The sequence below is a fragment of the Diabrotica virgifera genome, chromosome 3 (genome assembly GCF_917563875.1).
Source record: "Diabrotica virgifera virgifera chromosome 3, PGI_DIABVI_V3a".
Taxonomy (NCBI): Eukaryota; Metazoa; Arthropoda; class Insecta; order Coleoptera; family Chrysomelidae; genus Diabrotica; species Diabrotica virgifera.
This window is the reverse complement of record NC_065445.1, coordinates 76961946-76984042: the sequence shown is the minus strand read 5'-3', so window position 1 is coordinate 76984042 and position 22097 is coordinate 76961946. Positions and strand designations below refer to the sequence as shown.

Sequence of the window (22097 nt, the reverse complement as noted above, 5' to 3'; positions counted from 1 at the left end):
TCCATAAGATTTGTGTGGGGTACTTTCGTGTTGTAATCCTATGCCTGTCAGGAAATATTTATGAATAAATAAAATAAAAGTTTAACGACATCCGGTATTTTGGTTATTATCAACTTTCGTATTAAAGTAAGTTAGCTTAAATCGACATATTTTTTAACCTCTGGAATCCAAGGTTAAGCTGTGGCCTATCAGTTACCGAACACCCTATACATTTATGCTCCAGCCTAATTGTAGTAGTCGGCAGTCTGTTTGTTGGCTGGTATTTTGTTCTATTAGATTACTTAGGTTTAATTAAATAATACGATAATACCTTTCTATTAACTCTAATCACGATTTTTTTAAGCGACTGGCTTGAATCTGCATAAAGTAGTCCCAGTTATTTGTGGCACTTGTATTTTCTACACTGCAATCGGAGGACTCAAGGCTTTGGTATGGTCCGACACTCTACAGTTCTCAGCAACTCTTGGAGCACTATTAACAATATTGAGTCTTGGTTTGTATAAAGTAGGCGGTATAGGAAAAGTAATGACGCTAGCATATTCAACTGACCGGTTGGACCTTTTTGAGTAAGTATCGATTTTTAAAAATAATAATAAATAATATCTATCAATAATTATACATGTCCATTCTGCTATCATCAAACTGTATCATAAAAATTGCAGACCAGTTATTTAAAAAGGCACTTGAGAGACAGCAATATGAAATAAAAATTAACGGGATACTTACTGTAATTAAATACGCGGACGATACATATAATAGTCTAAGAGCTAGTGAACCCTCCGACTAACGGTCGTCCTGTAAGGCTAGAAACTTTTTTAGTGATAATTCATAGCACACCAACGCTAAAAACCATGACCTGGCAGGCATCAGCGGTGCAAGTGTATCTACAAATTGAATCGAAAAGTGCAAATTTAGGGGGTAAAATAAACTTTCTCCTGTAAGGTTTAAATTTAAGCATGTGTTTAAGTAAGTCATTTAGAAGAAATGTGTACAATGACAGGCAATTCTGAAGAGCATAAGACCTTGGCAGGCGAGGGGAAAGATTAGGGGTTTTTCCTAAAATTATTCTTTTTGCATCGAACAAATTTTTTTTAGGATTTTTGAATCTTCTCAAACAGAAAATGTCTTTAGTGATTTTTCTCTTAAGTTAATAGTTTTTGATATATAAGCGATTGAAAATTTTGAAAATTGCGAAATTGGCCATTTTTAACCCTAAATCGGACATTTATCTAAAAATTTCAATGTTGCCAATGTACGTAGATATTCTTTAAACATTGATTGATGAAATCCCGAAGAGTTTTTTGCAATAAAATATCGAAAACCCCTTTGTTTTTTTAATTGCTAATCAAGCGGACGCGACACTGTAGTATAAGTGAGGACGTTTAACCCAGATAGCACAAGTACGTTTTATGGACATCCAATGGACGTACATCTGTGTACATTGGAACGTCCAATGGACGTCACACTAAGGTACAATGGACATCCGATGGACGTCCAACGAATGTCCAGAGTTCACAAAATTGGACGTCCATAGAACGTCCGCTACAAACGTACATTGTACGTTGTATTGGAGCTTTCAGTGTACACCTTATGTACATTCAATGTACGTCTTATGGACATTTGTAGGGCACTTTTCAGAAAGCAATCTAGTATCCATAATTTTGTGAATACATAGCAAAAAGCCTTTATAGGAAATAGTTCCTTATAATACTAAACTTATACTTAAAAATATTACACAAAAGACCTTTTTTATTTCTCTTTACTATAACTTCATTATAATATATACTTTATTATAGGAACTAGGAACTTCATTAATGCACGACTGCACTTGCACGATAAACAGAAAACACAAATATATCACAGGATGTATTTTCATAAAGACGAGATTCAGATAATGACGCCTTAAGGCAAGCGTCCACAGACCCGCATCGTACGCATCTTACGCATCGTACGCAACGGATTTTAGTTTGCCTTGTACAGAAACTTATGTAACCGCGTCCACTGATGCGCATCGTACGGATCGCATTATCGATTGTCAAACTAAAATCCGTTGCGTACGATGCGTACGATGCGGGTCTGTGGACGCTTGACTTTAGGAAGCATGCACGGCACATTAAAAGAGGTTTAATCTCTGTTCTGTTTCTGTTCCAAACTATTTTTAGAGTCAGTACCGTTGTTGTATATTACAAGCAGGTTTGCCATTCTGTGAATTATCATAAATAAACCCTCCTTCAGTATTCCACAACAATTAACAGCGATAATCCCCTAAAAGTACCTGCCTAATACTACCTTTCACGACCGATAGCGCGAAGAGCGACAACGTTGTCAAGAAGATTCTCATTTAGTTTGTATTGGGGCTTAATATAATAGTCGCGTTTTGTGTAAAATATCCATGGACCACAAATGGATGTCCAATGTACGTTGAAATCAAACGTCCAATGGACGTCCCGTAATGTACGTACATAGTACGTCCAATTGGAAAAGAACTCCCTGGCTGTGAGAAACTCCCTGTTGTAGATTTTGAGCCGATCCAATCAGAAGAAGTCATTGATATCACTAAAACCGATCTGAGTAAAGATCAGCAGTATCTCCTAGACATTGTCAGAGCGGTCAACACAGGAATCTGTAATCCAGAATTGGCTGCTAAGAATCCTGGACGCATCAGTCACTCTCGTTGGCTAACCTGTGCTAACCGGGTTTTAAGCCTAAAGTTGCGGGTTGTTTCGTAAAATAACGATATTGCATTATTTTTGACGATTTTTAGACATATTCCAAAACCATACCATTTGTATTTTTAATTTGTAATAGTGTGAAAACCATTCAAAATTGTTTTCCTAATCCATAAAAAATACTTTCAGACCTGATATTCCTTAACTGTATTCGCGCAAAAGAATAACGCTTACTCCCCTTCGCCGGCACCGAGTGGACTCGCCCACGCGTAGTGGAACTCGCACACATGTCACACCAAAGAAAGGGACCGCCAATGAAATTGCAGACAGTATTTACGAACACTTAGAAAGGAAGGAATTTGATATAAGTGCAGTAGAGGCCATCGGATGTGATGGAACAGTCACAAACACTGGATGGAAAAGCGGTGTTGTACATAACATTGAAGTTAAGTGTCGCCGTCCTTTACAATGGTTTATCTGCTTGCTACATTTCAACGAGTTACCTTATAGGCATTTGTTTGATCACTTGGATGGAACGACAACAGGACCAGTTTCATTCAGCGGTCCAATTGGAAAAGAACTCCCTGGCTGTGAGAAACTCCCTGTTGTAGATTTTGAGCCGATCCAATCAGAAGAAGTCATTGATATCACTAAAACCGATCTGAGTAAAGATCAGCAGTATCTCCTAGACATTGTCAGAGCGGTCAACACAGGAATCTGTAATCCAGAATTGGCTGCTAAGAATCCTGGACGCATCAGTCACTCTCGTTGGCTAACCTGTGCTAACCGGGTTTTAAGCCTAAAGTTGCGGGTTGTTTCGTAAAATAACTATATTGCATTATTTTTGACGATTTTTAGACATATTCCAAAACCATACCATTTGTATTTTTAATTTGTAATAGTGTGAAAACCATTCAAAATTGTTTTCCTAATCCATAAAAAATACTTTCAGACTTGATATTCCTTAACTGTATTCGCGCAAAAGAATAACGCTTACTCCCCTTCGCCGGCACCGAGTGGACTCGCCCACGCGTAGTGGAACTCGCACACATGTCACACCAAAGAAAGGGACCGCCAATGAAATTGCAGACAGTATTTACGAACACTTAGAAAGGAAGGAATTTGATATAAGTGCAGTAGAGGCCATCGGATGTGATGGAACAGTCACAAACACTGGATGGAAAAGCGGTGTTGTACATAACATTGAAGTTAAGTGTCGCCGTCCTTTACAATGGTTTATCTGCTTGCTACATTTCAACGAGTTACCTTATAGGCATTTGTTTGATCACTTGGATGGAACGACAACAGGACCAGTTTCATTCAGTGGTCCAATTGGAAAAGAACTCCCTGGCTGTGAGAAACTCCCTGTTGTAGATTTTGAGCCGATCCAATCAGAAGAAGTCATTGATATCACTAAAACCGATCTGAGTAAAGATCAGCAGTATCTCCTAGACATTGTCAGAGCGGTCAACACAGGAATCTGTAATCCAGAATTGGCTGCTAAGAATCCTGGACGCATCAGTCACTCTCGTTGGCTAACCTGTGCTAACCGGGTTTTAAGATTGTATGTCTCCCAAACTACTCCAACAATTGAGTTATAGACTCTTGCAAATTACATAGTGAAGACATATGCACCTGTTTGGTTTGATATAAGAAAAACTACACTGTGAAAGATGGACCGAGGCATATTTTGAAGGTAGTTAAAACAACCAGACATCTACCGGAAAATATCAAGAAAATCCTTGATCCAGTAGTTCAAAGGAACGCATTCTTTTTTCATTTCATGGATGAAAGACCACACATTAGGGAACTTGGCTACAGGAGGATCCTAAAATCCAGAAATGAGCCATCAGCTGAAGGATACGTTAGATACTTTAAAATACCTTCAATAAATTTTAGTGCAAACGACTATACCGAACTTATTGATTGGTCAATCTGTAAGCTAACACCACCGCCTCTACTGTCCAAGATACCAACTGCACATATTACTTCTTTATTGAAAGACAAAACTTTACCAGAGTTTAAATACCTCAAATTCCCATGCCACACCCAGTCAGTTGAGAGGTGTGTAAAACTGGTTACAGAGGCAGCAGAAAAATTGTGCGGGCATGAAAATCGAGATGGTTATATTCGAGCTACTTTAAAATAAAGGCAGCTGATGCCCACATTTAATTCAAAGTCAGAATTTAAAGGGGCTTCTATGTAAATAACCTTTTGCTTACAACAAATACATATATAGTACAGAGTAAATAATTACTGTAAATATTGTAAATAACATTCACCCTGGTTGGTTGGTTGGGTAGGGTGGGGGTGGGACTCGCTTTGCAGCCACGTCGTCGTCGTGAGTCCTGGGTCATTTCAGCACAGATTAAATGTTGAAATGAGCTGAGAGCTGCAATATGATGTGTTGGCTAATAAATTTGTTTGTAAATCACTTGTTATAGTCTTATTACAAACTTTAATGTGTTAAAAAACACTCATCAGATATGGAAAACCGCGTTTTTACGGGACTGTACAACTTACGTATACTACTTTTTAGACCTATTGCGCGAATACAGTTAAGGAATAACAGGTCAGAAAGTATTTTTTATGGATTAGGAAAACTATTTTGAATAGTTTTTACAATATTACAAATTAAAAATACAACTTGTATGGTTTTGGCACATGTTTAAAAATCGTCGAAAATAATGAAATATCGTTATTTTACGAAACAACCTGCAACTTTATGCTTTTTGCGCGAATTCAGTTAAACGGGAATGAGTATAATTATCTTTGGTATGCATTAAGGACACTCTTATTAACACTTTTTTTACTATTAGAACGCAAAAAGTTTTTTTTTCTAATTTTTGCCTGTTTTTGAAAATTACCGATATTTTGATTTTATTTGTAACTTTAAGCCTTCTGCGCGATTTCAAATTTTGAAATGTTTTTTTTATTTTGTTTTTCCCTTTATAATGACGTCTATGCGCAAGTTTTCCGCGCTATTAGAATTGTATAACAGAAAAAACGCGTTTTTCGATCCACCCTATTCACTAGCTCTTAGACTATTAATTCTGTCAGAAAATATCTTCAAATTCTACTTGATCGTAGTCACGAAGTAGAAGAGGAAATTGGCATTAAAATAAACACAAACAAAAACCAAAATTTTCGTCTTTTGTCGCAATCCACATCCAGATGCAGTTTCAATGCTTCAATGTTCACAAAATGACATAGGTATTTGGAAACTGTCATAACGAACAATAGGATCCAGACATAACTATTAACTATGACTACAGACAAATAAAATTAAAGGATACCGCACACATCTTATGGAAAATTTAATGTCACTCAAATGAAATAAAATTTACATAGATTGGTCTTGAAATTACACTAATTTTATAAAAGTTATTTGCAAAAAAACCGCCTAAAAATGTGTTTTTTCGGTTGAAAAATAAACATATTTACTCGCAAATATCTCGAAAAGTATTAAAAGTTGCTTAGAATTCGTCAGTTTATCCATTTTCAGACTTATTTTTCACTTTCGAGAAGGGATAACACTCACCCCCAGGGCAAAAGATTACATCGGCACACTATCACTTTTCTTGCTTGACATGTTACTTATATTATGTATGCCAAATTTCATGTTACATAATCCAAGCGATTCTTTAAAATTTAGAGCAAAAACCGTGATTTAATGTACTACATACTTGTATTTCAAACAATTGCAAATTTCTTTATATATTTATTATAATAAATATTTTTGACCAGGTAAAGAATTAAGAAGAAGACAAATATGTATTACAAATATAATCTAAATACAATAAGTGATAAAATATTCCCAACTCAAACGTTTTGTATCTATTAGTGAGAATTTACCCTTATTAGGTAAAGAATTAAAAGCTCTCGTCTGTAAATACAATACAAGTACGATTGAGGGCGAACTGAACCGATGTTCTTATCTGAACCAAGTACTCAAGTTGCAGTACTTGGCAACAACGCCGTCGTTAATAGAATTAAATTTCGTCGTTATTAAAATATTAGAAAATATATACGTGCTGTCATCTACTCAAAGAATTATTAAACGCTAGTTCGTTTAACTGTCACACGTTTTTTTTAACTGCAGCGTGCTAATACCCCCTTATTATTATTAATAATAAACTAGGTATAATTGGTTCATTCGTACTTCCTCTAATCGGCTTAAGCTCACCATGGATAGGCTGTTTACATTAGCCGATAGACTAATAGTATTTATGAATGACAGTTTTATGAACATCAAAATTGCGAGTTCGATAAACTTAAATTACAATCAACTCCGTTATTATTTAAAATTCAGAGTTTGCACCATGATATGAAATTATTGAAATTTTAAGAGCAATCTATTCATGTAAATTTTATTTCATTTGAGTGACATCATAGTTTCAATAAGGTGTGTGCGGTGTCCTTTATGAAAATGGAGTCATTTCTTTGCAATAATGGTCTCAGTTTAGAACTGAGAAAAAGAAAGGTTAAGTGCTATGTTTGGTCTGTACTTTAATATGGTGCAGAAGTGTGGACACTAAAAGTCTTGACCATGAATAGAATTGAAGCATTGAAAATGTGGAATATAGTCTGATGCTGAAGGTACCTTGGACAGCAAGAAAAACTATTGAAGGATACTAACGAGGATCAAAGGAATACTAACGAGGATCAACAAAGATAGAAAACTGCCAAAGACTGTTAAACACGGAAAATGTCTTATCTGGTACATACATTAAGAGAAAAGTCGATATAGAATAAGGCCGTTGAAATCTAGGAAGAAAACAAGTTTCTTGGTTAAAAAACATTCGTGAATGAACTCAGATATAAAATGCAGGACAATAACTATTCCATGTTAGAGAAGGTTTCGCAATGGCGATCGCCAACGTCGGATAATGCTGATATGCATATGCATGTCAAGAAGAAGATGAACAAGAATACGATCGATTCCGCAAACACGAACACACAAAGTTATAATATGTACCGTGTGTCCCAATAAGAATGGCTCTCGGCCATATCTCAGGAACCGTTTATACTACAGCTTTGAGAAGAAAAATTTTATAACAAAAGTTGCCTCGGGAAAAGCCTGCAAATTATTTTCATAATTGTAAGTCCACCGCTAGAGGGCGTAACTGAATATCAAAAATTTTAAAATCAAAATTTTACAAAATTTGCCTAGTGAAAGGGCACTGGAAATTCGGTCATCGTATTCTTCATAAAATTCTGCGCATATTTGATTTCACAAGTTTAAGTCTGCCTTTGCAAATAAGAGGTGGGGGGTAAGTGGGAACCTTGTTGTGAAAAAATGGCTGTAAGTCCGGTTCTGCTAAATCGATTTTGGCAAACTTGGTCTCGTTGAAAACAGCTCTTTTTCGTCAATGTAAGAGTTATAATTTCGAAACAGCCTAATAAGTAATATGCCAGCTTCTGTCGGTACTCCGCAACTGCTACGCTCTAATTTTTTTCCATAGCACACTACTTGCTTCCACTTTGATTTCCTGAACTTCGTTTACCGGTGGCAGCATAAGTTATGTTTAAAATTTACACGTTTCTTAAGATATCTCGAGATAGAAAAAGGTATCGATATGCGGTTTTCACCATTCACATAATTTTCACCATTGCTAATTTGGCCTAATTTTGTAATACAGGATTAAAAATGCATACTTGCATTTAACATTTCCAAAGAAAACTATCTCGTACCTGGCGTATTACTTATTAGGTTGTTTCGAAATTATAACTCTTGCATTGACGAAAAAGAAGCCTGTTTTCAACGAGACCAAGTTTGCAAAAATCGATTTAGCAGAAGCGGACTTACAGCCATTTTTTCATAACAAGGTTCCCACTCACCCCCACCTCTTATTTGCAAAGGTAGACTGAAACTTTTGAAATCACATATGCGCAGAATTTTATGAAGAATACGATGATCGGATTTCCAGTGCCCTCTCATTAGGCAAATTTTGTAAAATTTTGTTTTTTAAATTGTTTATATTCAGTTACGCCCTCTAGCGGTGGACTTGCAATTATGAAAATAATTTCCAGGCTTTTGCTGAGGCAACTTTTTTTCCCAACGCTGTACTATAAACTGTTCCTGAGATATGGCCGAGAGCCATTCTTATTGGGACACCCGGTACATAAATATGTTTGGCATTAACATTAAATTTAGTTTTTAAAAAAAGATTTATGTAAGCATATTAAAAACGTATAAATGTTAAGTATTATTCTTGTACATAGTTGCATTCATGATTTTGTTTGCAGTTTTGCTTTGGACTTTACAAAAAGAGATTCCTTTTGGACTATAGTAATTGGCTTCACGTTTCATTGGATAGCAGTAATGTCCATCAATCAGGGTTGTATGCAGAAGTTCTTGGCAGTTGGCACTTTTAGGGAATCTAAATGGTAAGTTTTGCTAAGGTAGATAAGGTATTCTTATCTAGGTAAGTGCAGTAATAACTAAACTCGGGCAAAAATGGAACAAAAGCCAAATTTTAATATTTTTAGATGAAGATGATAGAGGTAGAAAATAAAGGCAGGTTTTGTTTTTATTTGATTCAGAGTTGTACCACCATCTCCATATAGCTATTTCAGCATCTATGCATCCTCAGTGGAGCTATGCAGTCACAACTCTAAACCAAATACCAACACCCTGCCTATTTAAAGGAAAATATCTCGATGCAACGATTCCACCTTTTGAGACGCAAAACAGCGACACCTCTCGTAACGAGGAAGACGAAAAGCCCTAGATACAAAGTTTACTACTTTTATACAATTAGAAAAAATGAAATAAAAATAATAAACAATATTTTAAATCCAAGACTTTTCGCTAAGAAACTGCTTTCTGGCTGCATCCTGTATCTCCGGCTTTTACAATATACAGGGTGTTAGTAAATAAGTATGAAAAATTTTAAGGGCTAAGTCTACATGAAAAATTAATGCCGGTTTGCTCTATAAACATATGTCCGCAAATGCTTAGTTTCGGAGATACGGGGTGTTGAAATTTTTATTTCAAACTGCCAATTTATTTATTGCTCTAAGACCAGTTGAGCTATGAAAATGAAATTTGGTGAGTTTTAGGAGGTAGTTATTACGCATTTTTTGACATACAATTTAGAATTTTGTATTCATCATTGGTGCGCCTACGGGAAATGGTCTGAATTATTTTAAAGAAAAAAATAGTACGTCACTGAGATATTTCGAATTAGAAATTATTTTTAAATTTCACGTCTAATTTATGATAAAAAACCTCTCTTGCCTTTTTTTCGTATGATGCACCGTTTTTATGCAGAAAAATAAAACATCTGGCGCGTATTTTTCATTTCTTAATACATCGTCAAGAACTATCCAATATAATAATACTAAACTAGAACAATAACAGAAAATATTACTAATGAGGCATTCTGCACACGAAGCGTATCGTCATAGACGCGTATAAGTTTCGTCATGCAGCGACGATTCCCTTGCGCCTTAAAATCCGCAAACGATTCGATTTGCAAGCGGCATGTGATCGTCTTGTTTTAAGGTTTTCCATGCTCTTACAGTAGTTGCAAATATGTTAAGTGATGAAGAGGACTTACATTTGTTAAATTATCTTCGCCACCGCAAAAAAAAAGAAAGAGGAAATTTTGGGTGCATCCTTATATCTACAAAAACTACAACAGAAAGTTATTTATTGCCGCCAAAGAGTTGTCGGAAGATGATTCTAAATTCCACACATTTTTCTGGGTACTCTTGTTTGGGTATTATTATATGAACACTCATAATTTTCAATCAGTTGGACAAATTTTAATATTTAATCCGCCATTCTCATAAAGTTCCGCCAAAAAAGGTGTTCTAACACTCAAGCGTACTGCAAGCTACTGACATCGTTGTACGCCTGGCGGATTGAAGCTTGTCTGCGTTGACGATTCCGCGCCGCTTTCGCTTCGTGTACAGTATTCCATAAAGACACAAGTGAGCAGCACGAAAGCGTATGCCTTTCGTACGTCGCATCTAATACGCGTCTATGACGATACGCTCCGTGTGCAGAATGCCTAAGATTTCAACTAGGTGCAAAGCTGCAAGAAATGTTTAAAATGATCTCCTTTAGAGATAACAGAAAAATTTTATATTCATCATCGGCGCGCATACGGGTAATGGTCTGAATTTTTTGAAGAAAAAAATAGTACGCCACTGAGATATGTCAAACAAAATCATTTTTGAATTCCTCGTTCAATTTACGATAAAAAATCTTTCTTTCCTTTTTTTCATACGAGGCGCCGTTTTTATACAAAAAAATAAAACATCTTAACGCCTACCAAGTATTTGAGGTAGTTTCCATATGCATAGAAACTAAGTTCAAATACTTTGTAAACGTTAAGATGTTTAATTTTTTTGCATAAAAACGGCGCCACATATGACAAAAAGGCAAGAAAAATTTTTTGTCATCAATAGTGGCGTACTATTTTTTTCTTCAAAAAATTCAGACCATTATCCGTACGCGCGCCAATGATGAATATAAAATTCTTCTGTTACCTGTAAAGGAGATCATTTCAAACATTTCTTGCAGCTTTGCACCTAGTTGAAATGGTATTAGTAATATTTTCTGTTATTGTTCTAGTTTAGTATTATTATATTGGATAGTTCTTGATGTATTAAGAAATGAAAAATATGCGCCAAGATGTTTTATTTTTCTGTATAAAAACGGTGCATCATATGAAAAAAAGGCAAGAGAGGTTTTTTATCATAAATTAGACGTGGAATTTAAAAATAATTTCTAATTCGAAATATCTCAGTGGCGTACTATTTTTTTCTTTAAAATAATTCAGACCATTGCCCGTAGGCGCACCAATGATGAATACAAAATTCTTAATTGTATGTCATAAAATTCGTAATAACTACCTCCTAAAACTCACCAAATTTCATTTTAATAGCTCAACTGGTCTTAGAGCAATAAATAAATTGGCAGTTTGAAATAAAAATTTCAACACCCCGTATCTCCGAAACTAAGCATTTGCGGACATATGTTTATAGAGCAAACTGGCATTAATTTTTCATTTAGAATTAGTCATTAAAATTTTTCATACTTATTTACTAACACCCTGTATAAGCACAAGAGACGACGAATATGGAAGAAAGCAAATAAAGGACACTGTGGCCACGTATTTACCTTCTTTTCGTCTAGGAAAAGGACCGAAAGACAGTTTCAGGTACTCAAATCTGAGTAAGGATGAAAAAGATAAAGGCAGTTTTTGTTTTTATTTGATTCAGAGTTGGACCACCATCTCCATATAGCTATTTCAGTATCATGCATCCTCAGTGGAGCTATGCAGTCACAATTCTAAACCAAATACCAATACCCTACCTATTTAAGGGAAAACATCGCGATGCAATGAATCCACCTTTTGAGACGCAAAACAGCGACATCTCTCGTAATACGAGGAAGACGAAAAGCTCTTTTTATATTTTCTAGGAGGTTCTTCGAAATGACTCCTGTAGTAGAAACAAATATGTTTATCATCTGGGTACCTTCCATTCTCCTTTGTCTCCTTATTTATATTTCGAGATCTCTGTATTTGGCGATTATTTCGTTGTATTTAACATGCAGATTATTACTGTTAGGTATCGCCATATCTATTAGTGTTGTTTGTCTAGTAAGTTTATTACCTATAGTTCATTCGCTTTCAAGATGAGCTAAGACGCTAGTTTCAGACGCCTAATTCGTGGGTTTTTCGTGTCGTCTCAGCTTGTCATTGATTAGAAATGAATTTATAATATAGAATAAATTAATTCCTAACCAACGACAAGCTGCGACAACACGAAAAACCCACAAATTAGGCATCTGAAACTGGCGTCTTGGCTCATCTCAAAAGCGAATGAACTATAGCATGAGATCTGGTATATTGTGTGCCACTGGTTGGTTTGTGAGCACAGTGCGATCCCAGTATAGCTTGTAGTTGTCGTATTTTAAGCATTTTGTCAGGGACATATTGATAATAAGGGAGAGGGTCGGTTTGATAGCTAGTTTTTGGTGAAGAATGTTGCCTAGTGAGTCATGGCATTCTTTATATTTAGTTCCGACAAACACCTGGCAGCCCCAGGCAAAATGTTGAATGAATTCTTGAGTTTGACTTCCATATCGGCATTTGTTGTTTTGGATCTGAGGATTTTTGACAATACACTTCAGGTGATTTCTAGTTGGAATAACCTGATCCTGAATAGCTAGTAGGAAACCATCTGTCTCGTGAAATACCGTTTTTGATATCAGCCAATAGTTCGACACTCTATTGTCGACATATTTACCCATACAGGTGCGCATTTTTTCTTACTTCGACAGGTATGCGCATTTCTTGCTCCCTCAGTTTAAGCGGCGTTGAGTCATCTACTGTGCAGATTGCACGATGTAAAGAAGATGTTTCAGCATGCTTTTGAAAATAAGTTCTTAAGTTACCAACTTGTTTATCCAATTGCTCACCTATGTCCATCAGTCCTATTCCCCCTAGATACGGCGGTAATGTTCTTCATTCTACTGCACTGCGTGGATGATGTTTTTGTGCCGTTGTGAGAAGTGTTCTTGCTTTGCTTGTTATTATTAATTATCAGATTCAGCCATACGGCTCACACTCCCTCTAAAGGTAATATTGACTCATCCCAGATCTCTACGGTATCAAAAGGATTGAGCTCTGGTGGGACTCTTTCCGTGTTATCGAGCCCTAGGTGACTTGGTATGCTGGAATTTCTCCCAGAAATTTTCGTACGCATCTGGCCGTCGCGAGTAGTACAGCTTTCTGCATGGACTTATAAAGGTGTTCATTTAGACCCAGCTTTTTTATGCTTTCGAGGAGGGTCTTCGGAATGACTCCAGTAGTAGACATAATAATCGGTATCGTCTGGGTACTTTGCATTCTCCATTGCCTTCGTATTTGAATTTCCAGATCTCTGTACTTGGCGATCTTTTCAGTAAATTTACTACGTAGATTATTGTTGTTAGGTATCGCCACAACAATAAGTGTTGTTTGTCTTGTTAATTTATTAACAAGTACGAGATCTGGTCTATTATGTACTACTGTTTGGTCTGTGAGCACAGTGCGGTCCCAGTATAGCTTGTAGTTGCCATCCTCAAGCATACTCTCGGGGACGTATTGATAATACGGGAGATGGTCCGTTTGGAGAAGTCCTAGCTTAATAGCTATCTCTTGATGAAGGAGTTTTTCCACTGCGTCATGCCGTTCCTTGTATTCAGTTGCAGCAAATGCCTGGCAGCCCCCTGTAAGATGTTGGATGGTTTCTTGGGCTTGACATCCATATCGGCATCTGTCGTTTTGAACCTGAGGGTCTTTTACGATATATTTCAGCTAATTTCTGGTTGGTATAACCTGATCCTGAATGGCCAGTAATGAACCCTCCGTTTCAGGGAACATCTTTCCTGATGTCAACCAATAGTTCGACGCTGTATTGTCGACATAGTCTTGGCTGACCTCATTGGGTAGTAGCCCGTGCAGAGGTTTACCCATCCAGGTGCGCAGTTTTTCGTCCTTAGTAAGGTGGTTTATGCGCATTTCTGGTTCCCTCAGTTTGATCGGTGTTGTGTCATCTACTGTGCAAATTGCGCGGTGTAGAGTAGATGTCTCAGCCTGCATCTGAAAATAAGTTCTTAAATTAGCAATCTGTTTATCTAATTGCTCACCTATATCCATAAGTCCTCTTCCTCCTAAATACCGGGGTAATGTCGTTCGTTCTACTGCACTTTTAGGGTGGTGTTTTTGTGCCTTTGTGAGGTGTGTTCGTACTTTTCGCTGAACATTTTCTATATCCGTTTTTGTCCACTTAACAATACCAAATGAATAGTTAAGCGCGGAACAAGCGTAGGTGTTTAGTGCCTTAAACAAATTTTTACTGTTAAGCTGTGAACGAAGCAGCTGTTTTACCCTTCTTATAAACTCAGTAGTTATCTCAGTTTTCATTTACTTATGGTCAATTTTCCGCGCCTGCTTTACTCCAAGATATTTGTCCATATCGTTATCGCCCATGGCCTCGATGTTCTGGCCATTTTGCATATCGAATCCACGGGGCTGTACCTTTCCTCTGACTATATTCAAAACACGGCACTTGTCTAGACCGAACTGCATACTAATATTATTATTATCCAGATTTAGCCATACGACTCACACTCCCTCGAAGGGGAAAATTGACTCATCCCAGATACCTACGGTATCAAAAGTGTTGAGTTCTGGTGGGACTCTTTCCGTGTTATCGAGCCCTAGGTGACTTGGTATGCAGGTGTATCTCCCAAAAATTTTCGTACACATCTGACCGTTGCGAGTAGTACTGCTTTCTGCATGGTCTTATAAAGATGTTCATTAAGACCCAGCTTTTTTATGCTTTCGAGGAGGGTCTTCGGAATGACTCCAGTAGTAGACATAATAATCGGTATCGTCTGGGTACTTTGCATTCTCCATTGTCTCCGTATTTGAATTTCCAGATCTCTGTACTTGGCGATCTTTTCAGTAAATTTAGTACGTAGATTATTGTTGTGATGGTGTAACAATGATGGTTGTTTGTCTCGTTAATTTATTGACTAATACGAGATCTGGTCTATTATGCGCCACTGTTTGGTCTGTGAGCACAGTGCGGTCCCAGTATAGCTTGTAGTTGCCATCTTCAAGCATACTCTCAGGGACGTATTGATAATAATATTATGGGAGATGGTCGGTTTGGAGAAGTCCCAGCTTGACAGCTATCTCCTGATGAAGGATTTTTCCCACTGCGTCATGTCGTTCCTTGTACTCAGTTGCAGCGAATGCCTGGCAGCCCCCTGTAAGATGTTGTATGGTTTCTTGGGCTTGACATCCATATCGGCATCTGTCGTTTTGAACATGAAGGTCTTTGATGATATATTTCAGGTAATTTCTGGTTGGTATAACCTGATCCTGAATAGCCAGTAATGAACCCTCCGTTTCAGGGAACATCTTTCCTGATGTCAACCAGTAGTTCGACGCTATATTGTCGACATAATCTTGGCTGACCTCATTGGGATGTCGCCCGTGCAGAGGTTTACCCATCCAGGCACGCACTTTTTCGTCCTTAGTAAGGTGGTTTATGCGCAGTTCTGCTTCCCTCAGTTTTATCGGTGTTGTGTCATCTACTACGCAGATAGCGCGATGTAGAATAGATGTTTCAGCCTGCATCTGAAAATAAGATCTTAAATTAGCAATTTGTTTGTCTAATTGCTCACCTATATCCATAAGTCCTCTTCCTCCTAAATTCCGTGGTAATGTCGTTCTTTCTACTGCACTTTTTGGATGGTGTTTTTGGGCCTTTGTGAGGTGCGTTCTTACTTTTCGCTGAAGATTTTCTATGTCCGTTTTTGTCCACTTAACAATGCCAAATGAATAGCTAAGCGCGGAACATGCGTAGGTGTTTAGTGCCTTAAACAAATTTCTACTATTAAGGTGTGAGCGAAGCAGCTGTTTTACCCTTCGTATAAACTCAGTAGTTATCTCTGTTTTCATTTGTTTATGGTCAATTCTCCGCGCTTGCTTTACTCCAAGATATTTATACATATCGTTTTCACCCATGGCCACGATGTTCTGGCCATTTTGCATATCGAATCCTCCGGGCTGTACTTTTCCTCCGACTATATTTAAAATAAAAATTGTCTAGTCCGAAGTGCATGCTAATATCATTAGAAAAAGTTTCTACTGTTTTTAGCATCTCATTGAGTTGGTTTCGAGTGGAAGCCATTAATTTCAAATCATCCATATACAATAAATGATTAAGCTTCGCCACTACATTGTTGTTATTTTTGATGTTAAAACCTGCGTCTGTGGAGTTCAATAGCTGAGATAGTGGGTTCATAGCTAGACAGAACCACAGTGGACTCAACGAATCTCCTTGAAACAGGCCCCGGCTGATTGCGATATTTTCAGTTTCGATATTATTTTCACCAGGTATTTGAAGGTGAATTCTAGTCTTCCACTCCGTCATTATATACTCTAAAAAGGTCACTATATTATCATCGACTTATCGATTATTATTATTATCCAGATTTAGCACTCCCTCTAAGGGGAAAATTCACTCATCCCAGATACCTAGGGTATCAAAAGGATTAAGCTCTGGTGGGACTCTTTCCGTGTTATCGAGCCCTAGGTGACTTGGTACGCCGGAGTATCTCCCAAAAATTTTCGCACGCATCTGGAGGTCGAGAGTAGCACAGCTTTCTGCATAGTCTTGTAAAGATGTTCATTTAGACCCAGCTTTTTGATGTTTTCTATGAGGTTCTTTGGAATGACTCCAGTAGTAGAAAGAATAATAGGTATTGTCTGGGTACTTTCCATTCTCCATTGTCTCCTTATTTGTATTTCGAGATCTCTATATTTGGCGATCTTTTCGTTGTGCTTAACACGCAGATTATTGTTTTTAGGTATCGCCACCTCTATTAATGTTGTTTGCTTAGCAAGTTTATTAACTAGTATGAGATCCGGTCTATTGTGTGTCACTGTTTGGTCTGTGAGCACAGTGCGATCCCAGTATAGCTTGTAGTTGTCGTTTTCAAGCATTCTATCAGGGACGTATTGATAATAAGGAAGATGGTCGGTTTGGAGAAGTCGAAGTTTGTTAGCTAGTTCTTGGTGGAGAATCTTTCCTACTGAGTCGTGGCGTTCTTTATAATCAGTTCCGACAAACGCCTGGCAGCCCCCGGCAAGATGTTGGATGAACTCTTGGGCTTGACATCCATATCGGCAATTGTCGTTTTGGACCTGAGGATCTTTTACAATATACTTCAAGTAATTTCTAGTTGGAATAACCTGATCCTGAATGGCAAGTAGGAAACCTTCTGTCTCGGGAAACATCTTTCCTGATACCAACCCAAAGGTTCGACGCTCTACTGTCGACATATTCTTGGTTGACCTCATTGAGATGCCGTCCATGCAGTGGTTTACCCATCCAGGTGCGCATTTTTCGTCTTTAGATAGGTGGTTTATGCGCATTTCTTGTTCCCTCAGTTTAAGCGGCGTTGAGTCATCTACTGCGCAGATTGCACGATGTAAAGTAGATGATTCAGCCTGTGCCTGAAAATAAGTTCTTAAGTTAGCCACTTGTTTATCCAATTGCTCACCTATGTCCATGAGTCCTCTTCCTCCTAGATACCGTGGTAATGTTGTTCTCTCTACTGCACTGCGAGGATGATGGTTGTGTGCCTTTGTGAGAAGTGTTCTTACTTTCCGCTGAAGACTTTCTATATCGGTTTTTGACCATTTGATAATACCAAATGAGTAGCTAAGCGCGGAAAAGGCGTACGTATTTAATGCCGTAAACAAATTTTTACTATTCAGATATGACCGATTAAGCTGTCTTACCCTTCGTACAAATTCAGAAGTTAGTTCGGTTTTCATTTGTTTATGGTCAATTTTCCGCGCTTGCTTTACACCGAGATATTTATACATATCATTTTCACCCATGGCCTCGATGTTCTGGCCATTTTGCATATCGAAACCACCGGGCTGAACCTGTCCTCTGACTATATTTAAGATACGGCACTTGTCTAGACCAAAGTGCATACTAATATTATTAGAGAAGGTTTCTACAGTTTTTAGCATCTGATCTAAGTGTTTTCGAGTTGAAGCCATTAATTTTAAATCATCCATATACAACAAATGATTAAGCTTCGCTACAACAGTATTGTTATTTTTGATGCTAAAGCCTGAGTCAGTGGAATTCAGTAGCTGAGATAGTGGGTTCATTGCTAGGCAGAACCAAAGTGGACTCAAGGAGTCCCCCTGGAAAAGCCCCCGGTTAATTCGGATATCTTCAGTTTCGATATTGTTTTCACCAGGTATTTGAAGGTGAATTTTTGTCTTCCATTCAGTCATTATATGCTTTAAAAAGGTCATAATATATATGCTATATACTATCATCGACTTTATATATTTTCAATATATCTATTATCGATTTAGCCATACGGCTCACACTCCCTCTAAGGGGAAAATTGACTCATCCCAGATACCTACGGTATCAAAAGGATTGAGCTCTGGTGGGACTCTTTCCGTGTTATCGAGCCCTAGGTGACTTGGTATGCAGGTGTATCTCCCAAAAATTTTCGTACACTTCTGGCCGTCGCGAGTAGTACAGCTTTCTGCATGGCCTTATAAAGATGTTCATTCAGACCCAGCTTTTTGATGCTTTCGAGGAGGGTCTTCGGAATGACTCCAGTAGTAGACATGATAATCGGTATCGTCTGGGTACTTTGCATTCTCCATTGCCTTCGTATTTGAATTTCCAGATCTCTGTACTTGGCGATCTTTTCAGTAAATTTACTACGTAGATTATTGTTGTTAGGTATCGCCACATCAATTAGTGTTGTTTGTTTTGTTAATTTATTAACTAGTACGAGATCTGGTCTATTATGTGCCACTGTTTGGTCTGTGAGCACAGTGCGGTCCCAGTATAGCTTGTAGTTGCCATCCTCAAGCATACTCTCAGGGACGTATTGATAATACGGGAGATGGTCCGTTTGGAGAAGTCCCAGATTGACAGCTATCTCCTGATGAAGGATTTTTCCCACTGCGTCATGCCGTTCCTTGTATTCAGTTGCAGCAAATGCCTGGCAGCCCCCTGTAATATGTTGGATGGTTTCTTGGGCTTGACATCCATATCGGCATCTGTCGTTTTGAACCTGAGGGTCTTTGACGATATATTTCAGGTAATTTCTGGTTGGTATAACCTGATCCTGAATGGCCAGTAATGAACCCTCCGATTCAGGGAACATCTTTCCTGATGTCAACCAATAGTTCGACGCTCTATTGTCGACATAGTCTTGGCTGACCTCATTGGGATGTCGCCCGTGCAGAGGTTTAGCCATCCAGGTGCGCATTTTTTCGTCTTTAGTGAGGTGGTTTATGCGCATTTCTGGTTCCCTCAGTTTGATCGGTGTTGTGTCATCTACTGCGCAAATAGCGCGATGTAGAGTAGATGTCTCAGCTTGCAACTGAAAATAATTTCTTAAATTAGCAATTTGTTTATCTAATTGCTCACCTGTATCCATAAGTCCTCTTCCTCCTAGATTCCGTGGTAATGTTGTTCTTTCTACTGCACTTTTAGGATGGTGTTTTTGTGCCTTTGTGAGGTGTGTTCTTACTTTTCGCTGAAGATTCTCTATGTCCGTTTTTGTCCACTTAACAATGCCAAACGAATAGCTAAGCGCGGAACATGCGTAGGTGTTTAGTACCTTAAACAAATTTCTACTGTTAAGGTGTGAGCGAAGCAGCTGTTTTACCCTTCGTATAAACTCTGTAGTTATCTCTGTTTTCATTTGTTTATGGTCAATTTTCCGCGCTTGCTTTACTCCAAGATATTTATACATATCGTTTTCACCCATGGCCTCGATGTTCTGGCCATTTTGCATATCGAATCCTCCGGGCTGTACTTTTCCTCTGACTATATTTAAAATACGGCACTTGTCTAGTCCGAAGTGCATACTAATATCATTAGAAAAAGTTTCTACAGTTTTTAGCATCTCATCTAGTTGGTTTCGAGTGGAAGCCATTAATTTCAAATCATCCATGTACAATAAATGATGAAGCTTCGCCACTACATTGTTGTTATTTTTGATGCTAAAACCTGCGTCTGTGGAGTTCAATAGCTGAGATAGTGGGTTCATAGCTAGACAGAACCACAGAGGACTCAACGAATCTCCTTGAAACAGGCCCCGGCTGATTGCGATATTTTCAGTTTCGATGTTAATTTCACCAGGTATTTGAAGGTGAATTCTAGTTTTCCACTCTGTCATTATATGCTCTAAAAAGGTCACTATATTATCATCGACTCTATATATTCTCAATATATCTATAAGCCATTCATGCGGCACTGAATCAAAGGCCTTCTTGTAATCAATGAAGGAAGTAAAAAGATTCCTTTCTTTTTAATATGCCTGGTTAGAAATGACTGAGTCGATGATGAGTTGTTCTTTGCATCCCATGGGACCCTTAGCGCATCCTTTCTGTTGAGGCTCTATGATATTGTTCAGAGCACAGTGTTGATAGATACGCCGGGCTACACAGGATGTGACCAATTTATACAAAGTTGGAAGACAAGTAATTGGGCGGTATTTGGCTGGATCTTGGGTGTTATTTTGATCCTTCGGTATTAAATAAGTGGTACCCTGAGTTAGGAGTTAGAATATCCTGCGGATTAGAAATAACATGATTAATTAATGTTGATAAGCATTCATGAACACTCCAAAACTTCTTGAGCCAAAAGTTTTGAACTCCATCTGGTCCAGGAGATTTCCAGTTATGAAGCTCTTTGATGATATTTGAGACTTCTTCAGTAGTGAAGGGTTCGTAAAGGGTAGTAATGTAGTGTTGGCAGTTCTGTGTCGTATCTTCTATCCATCCAGCATTGTTGTTAAGAGCAGCTGGTGTGGAAAGTTGATTTCCCCAAAACTCATGAATTTCTTCTTGGTTTGGGTAAGTCTTATCGACACGTTCTACAGTGGAATTGAGTTTTTGATAGAACGCCTTTTCAGAACTCTCAAAAAGAGCATTGTCGCTTTTGCGGTTGTTACTAACTTTGTACCTCCTTAGTCGCCCTGAATAAACGGAGAGTTTTTGTTTTAATGTATCCAGACACTGATGGGCTGTGTTGTTTTCTGGATCATATTTTGAGTGTCTTGCGGTACTCAGCATTATTTCTTCAGCTCTCCTGATGACTCTTGTACTTCTTACACCTCGTATGTATTCTGTGACTTGACCAATATCCCTACGCAGCAATTCAATCTTTCCGAGCAGTCTTTTTTCCCAAGGTGCAATTCTGTTACCAGTTCTTTCGTTATTAGTACCTCGTCGTGTTCTGATCTTAACGCCCATTACATTAGCAATTGCTGTTGCTGCACAGTAGATTAGCATGTGCAAATATTCTAATGTGTGGGCTTCTGCGACATAATTGGGTAGGACTTCAGTGTTCATGTGCAATTTGTAACAGCGCACCTAGTTTCTTACAAGAGTTTATTCGTGGTAGCGGTGGTCTGCTAAGTGGGTTTGTTCCATTAAACTCCTGTACCGCACGTGCCATTTCGCTTACTAGGTTATCACGTAACTCGTTGTTTTCCTGCTCTGTATTGTCAGGTTGAGTTTCTTGTATGGCAAGCTCAGGAATCTGCTCATGAACTTCAACAGGGATTTGATCTTCAATTACAACATCGTTCTGAATCTCCCGTTCGACTTCGCTTCTGATGGTATTGCGTCTAGTCTCTGGGATAAGGTTGTTTCTTATAATTACCCGGTATTGGTCCGATACTCGTTGCTCCGATACTTGAATATCTGGGTATGTCCTGCAAAATTCGGCATATAGCTGTTGTCGGTAGCCGATTGTTTCTTGACCGAGGTTTGTCACCTTGTAGTAGAAGCGCAAAATGTTTTCATTAATGGACACAGTCCATTTCATGCGCTGCCTCGGTCGTCC

General features: G+C 38.1%; 1 protein-coding gene across 1 annotated transcript in view; it reads left to right on the top strand.

The window, feature by feature from the left end:
* Positions 1-22097, top strand: part of LOC126881157 (sodium-coupled monocarboxylate transporter 1-like) — a 91903-nt gene that overhangs the window by 52186 nt on the left and 17620 nt on the right. The window contains exons 4-5 of the mRNA XM_050645234.1: positions 344-566; positions 8919-9059. Of these exons, the coding sequence (XP_050501191.1) occupies positions 344-566; positions 8919-9059 (364 nt within the window). The remainder of the gene's footprint in view (positions 1-343; positions 567-8918; positions 9060-22097) is intronic.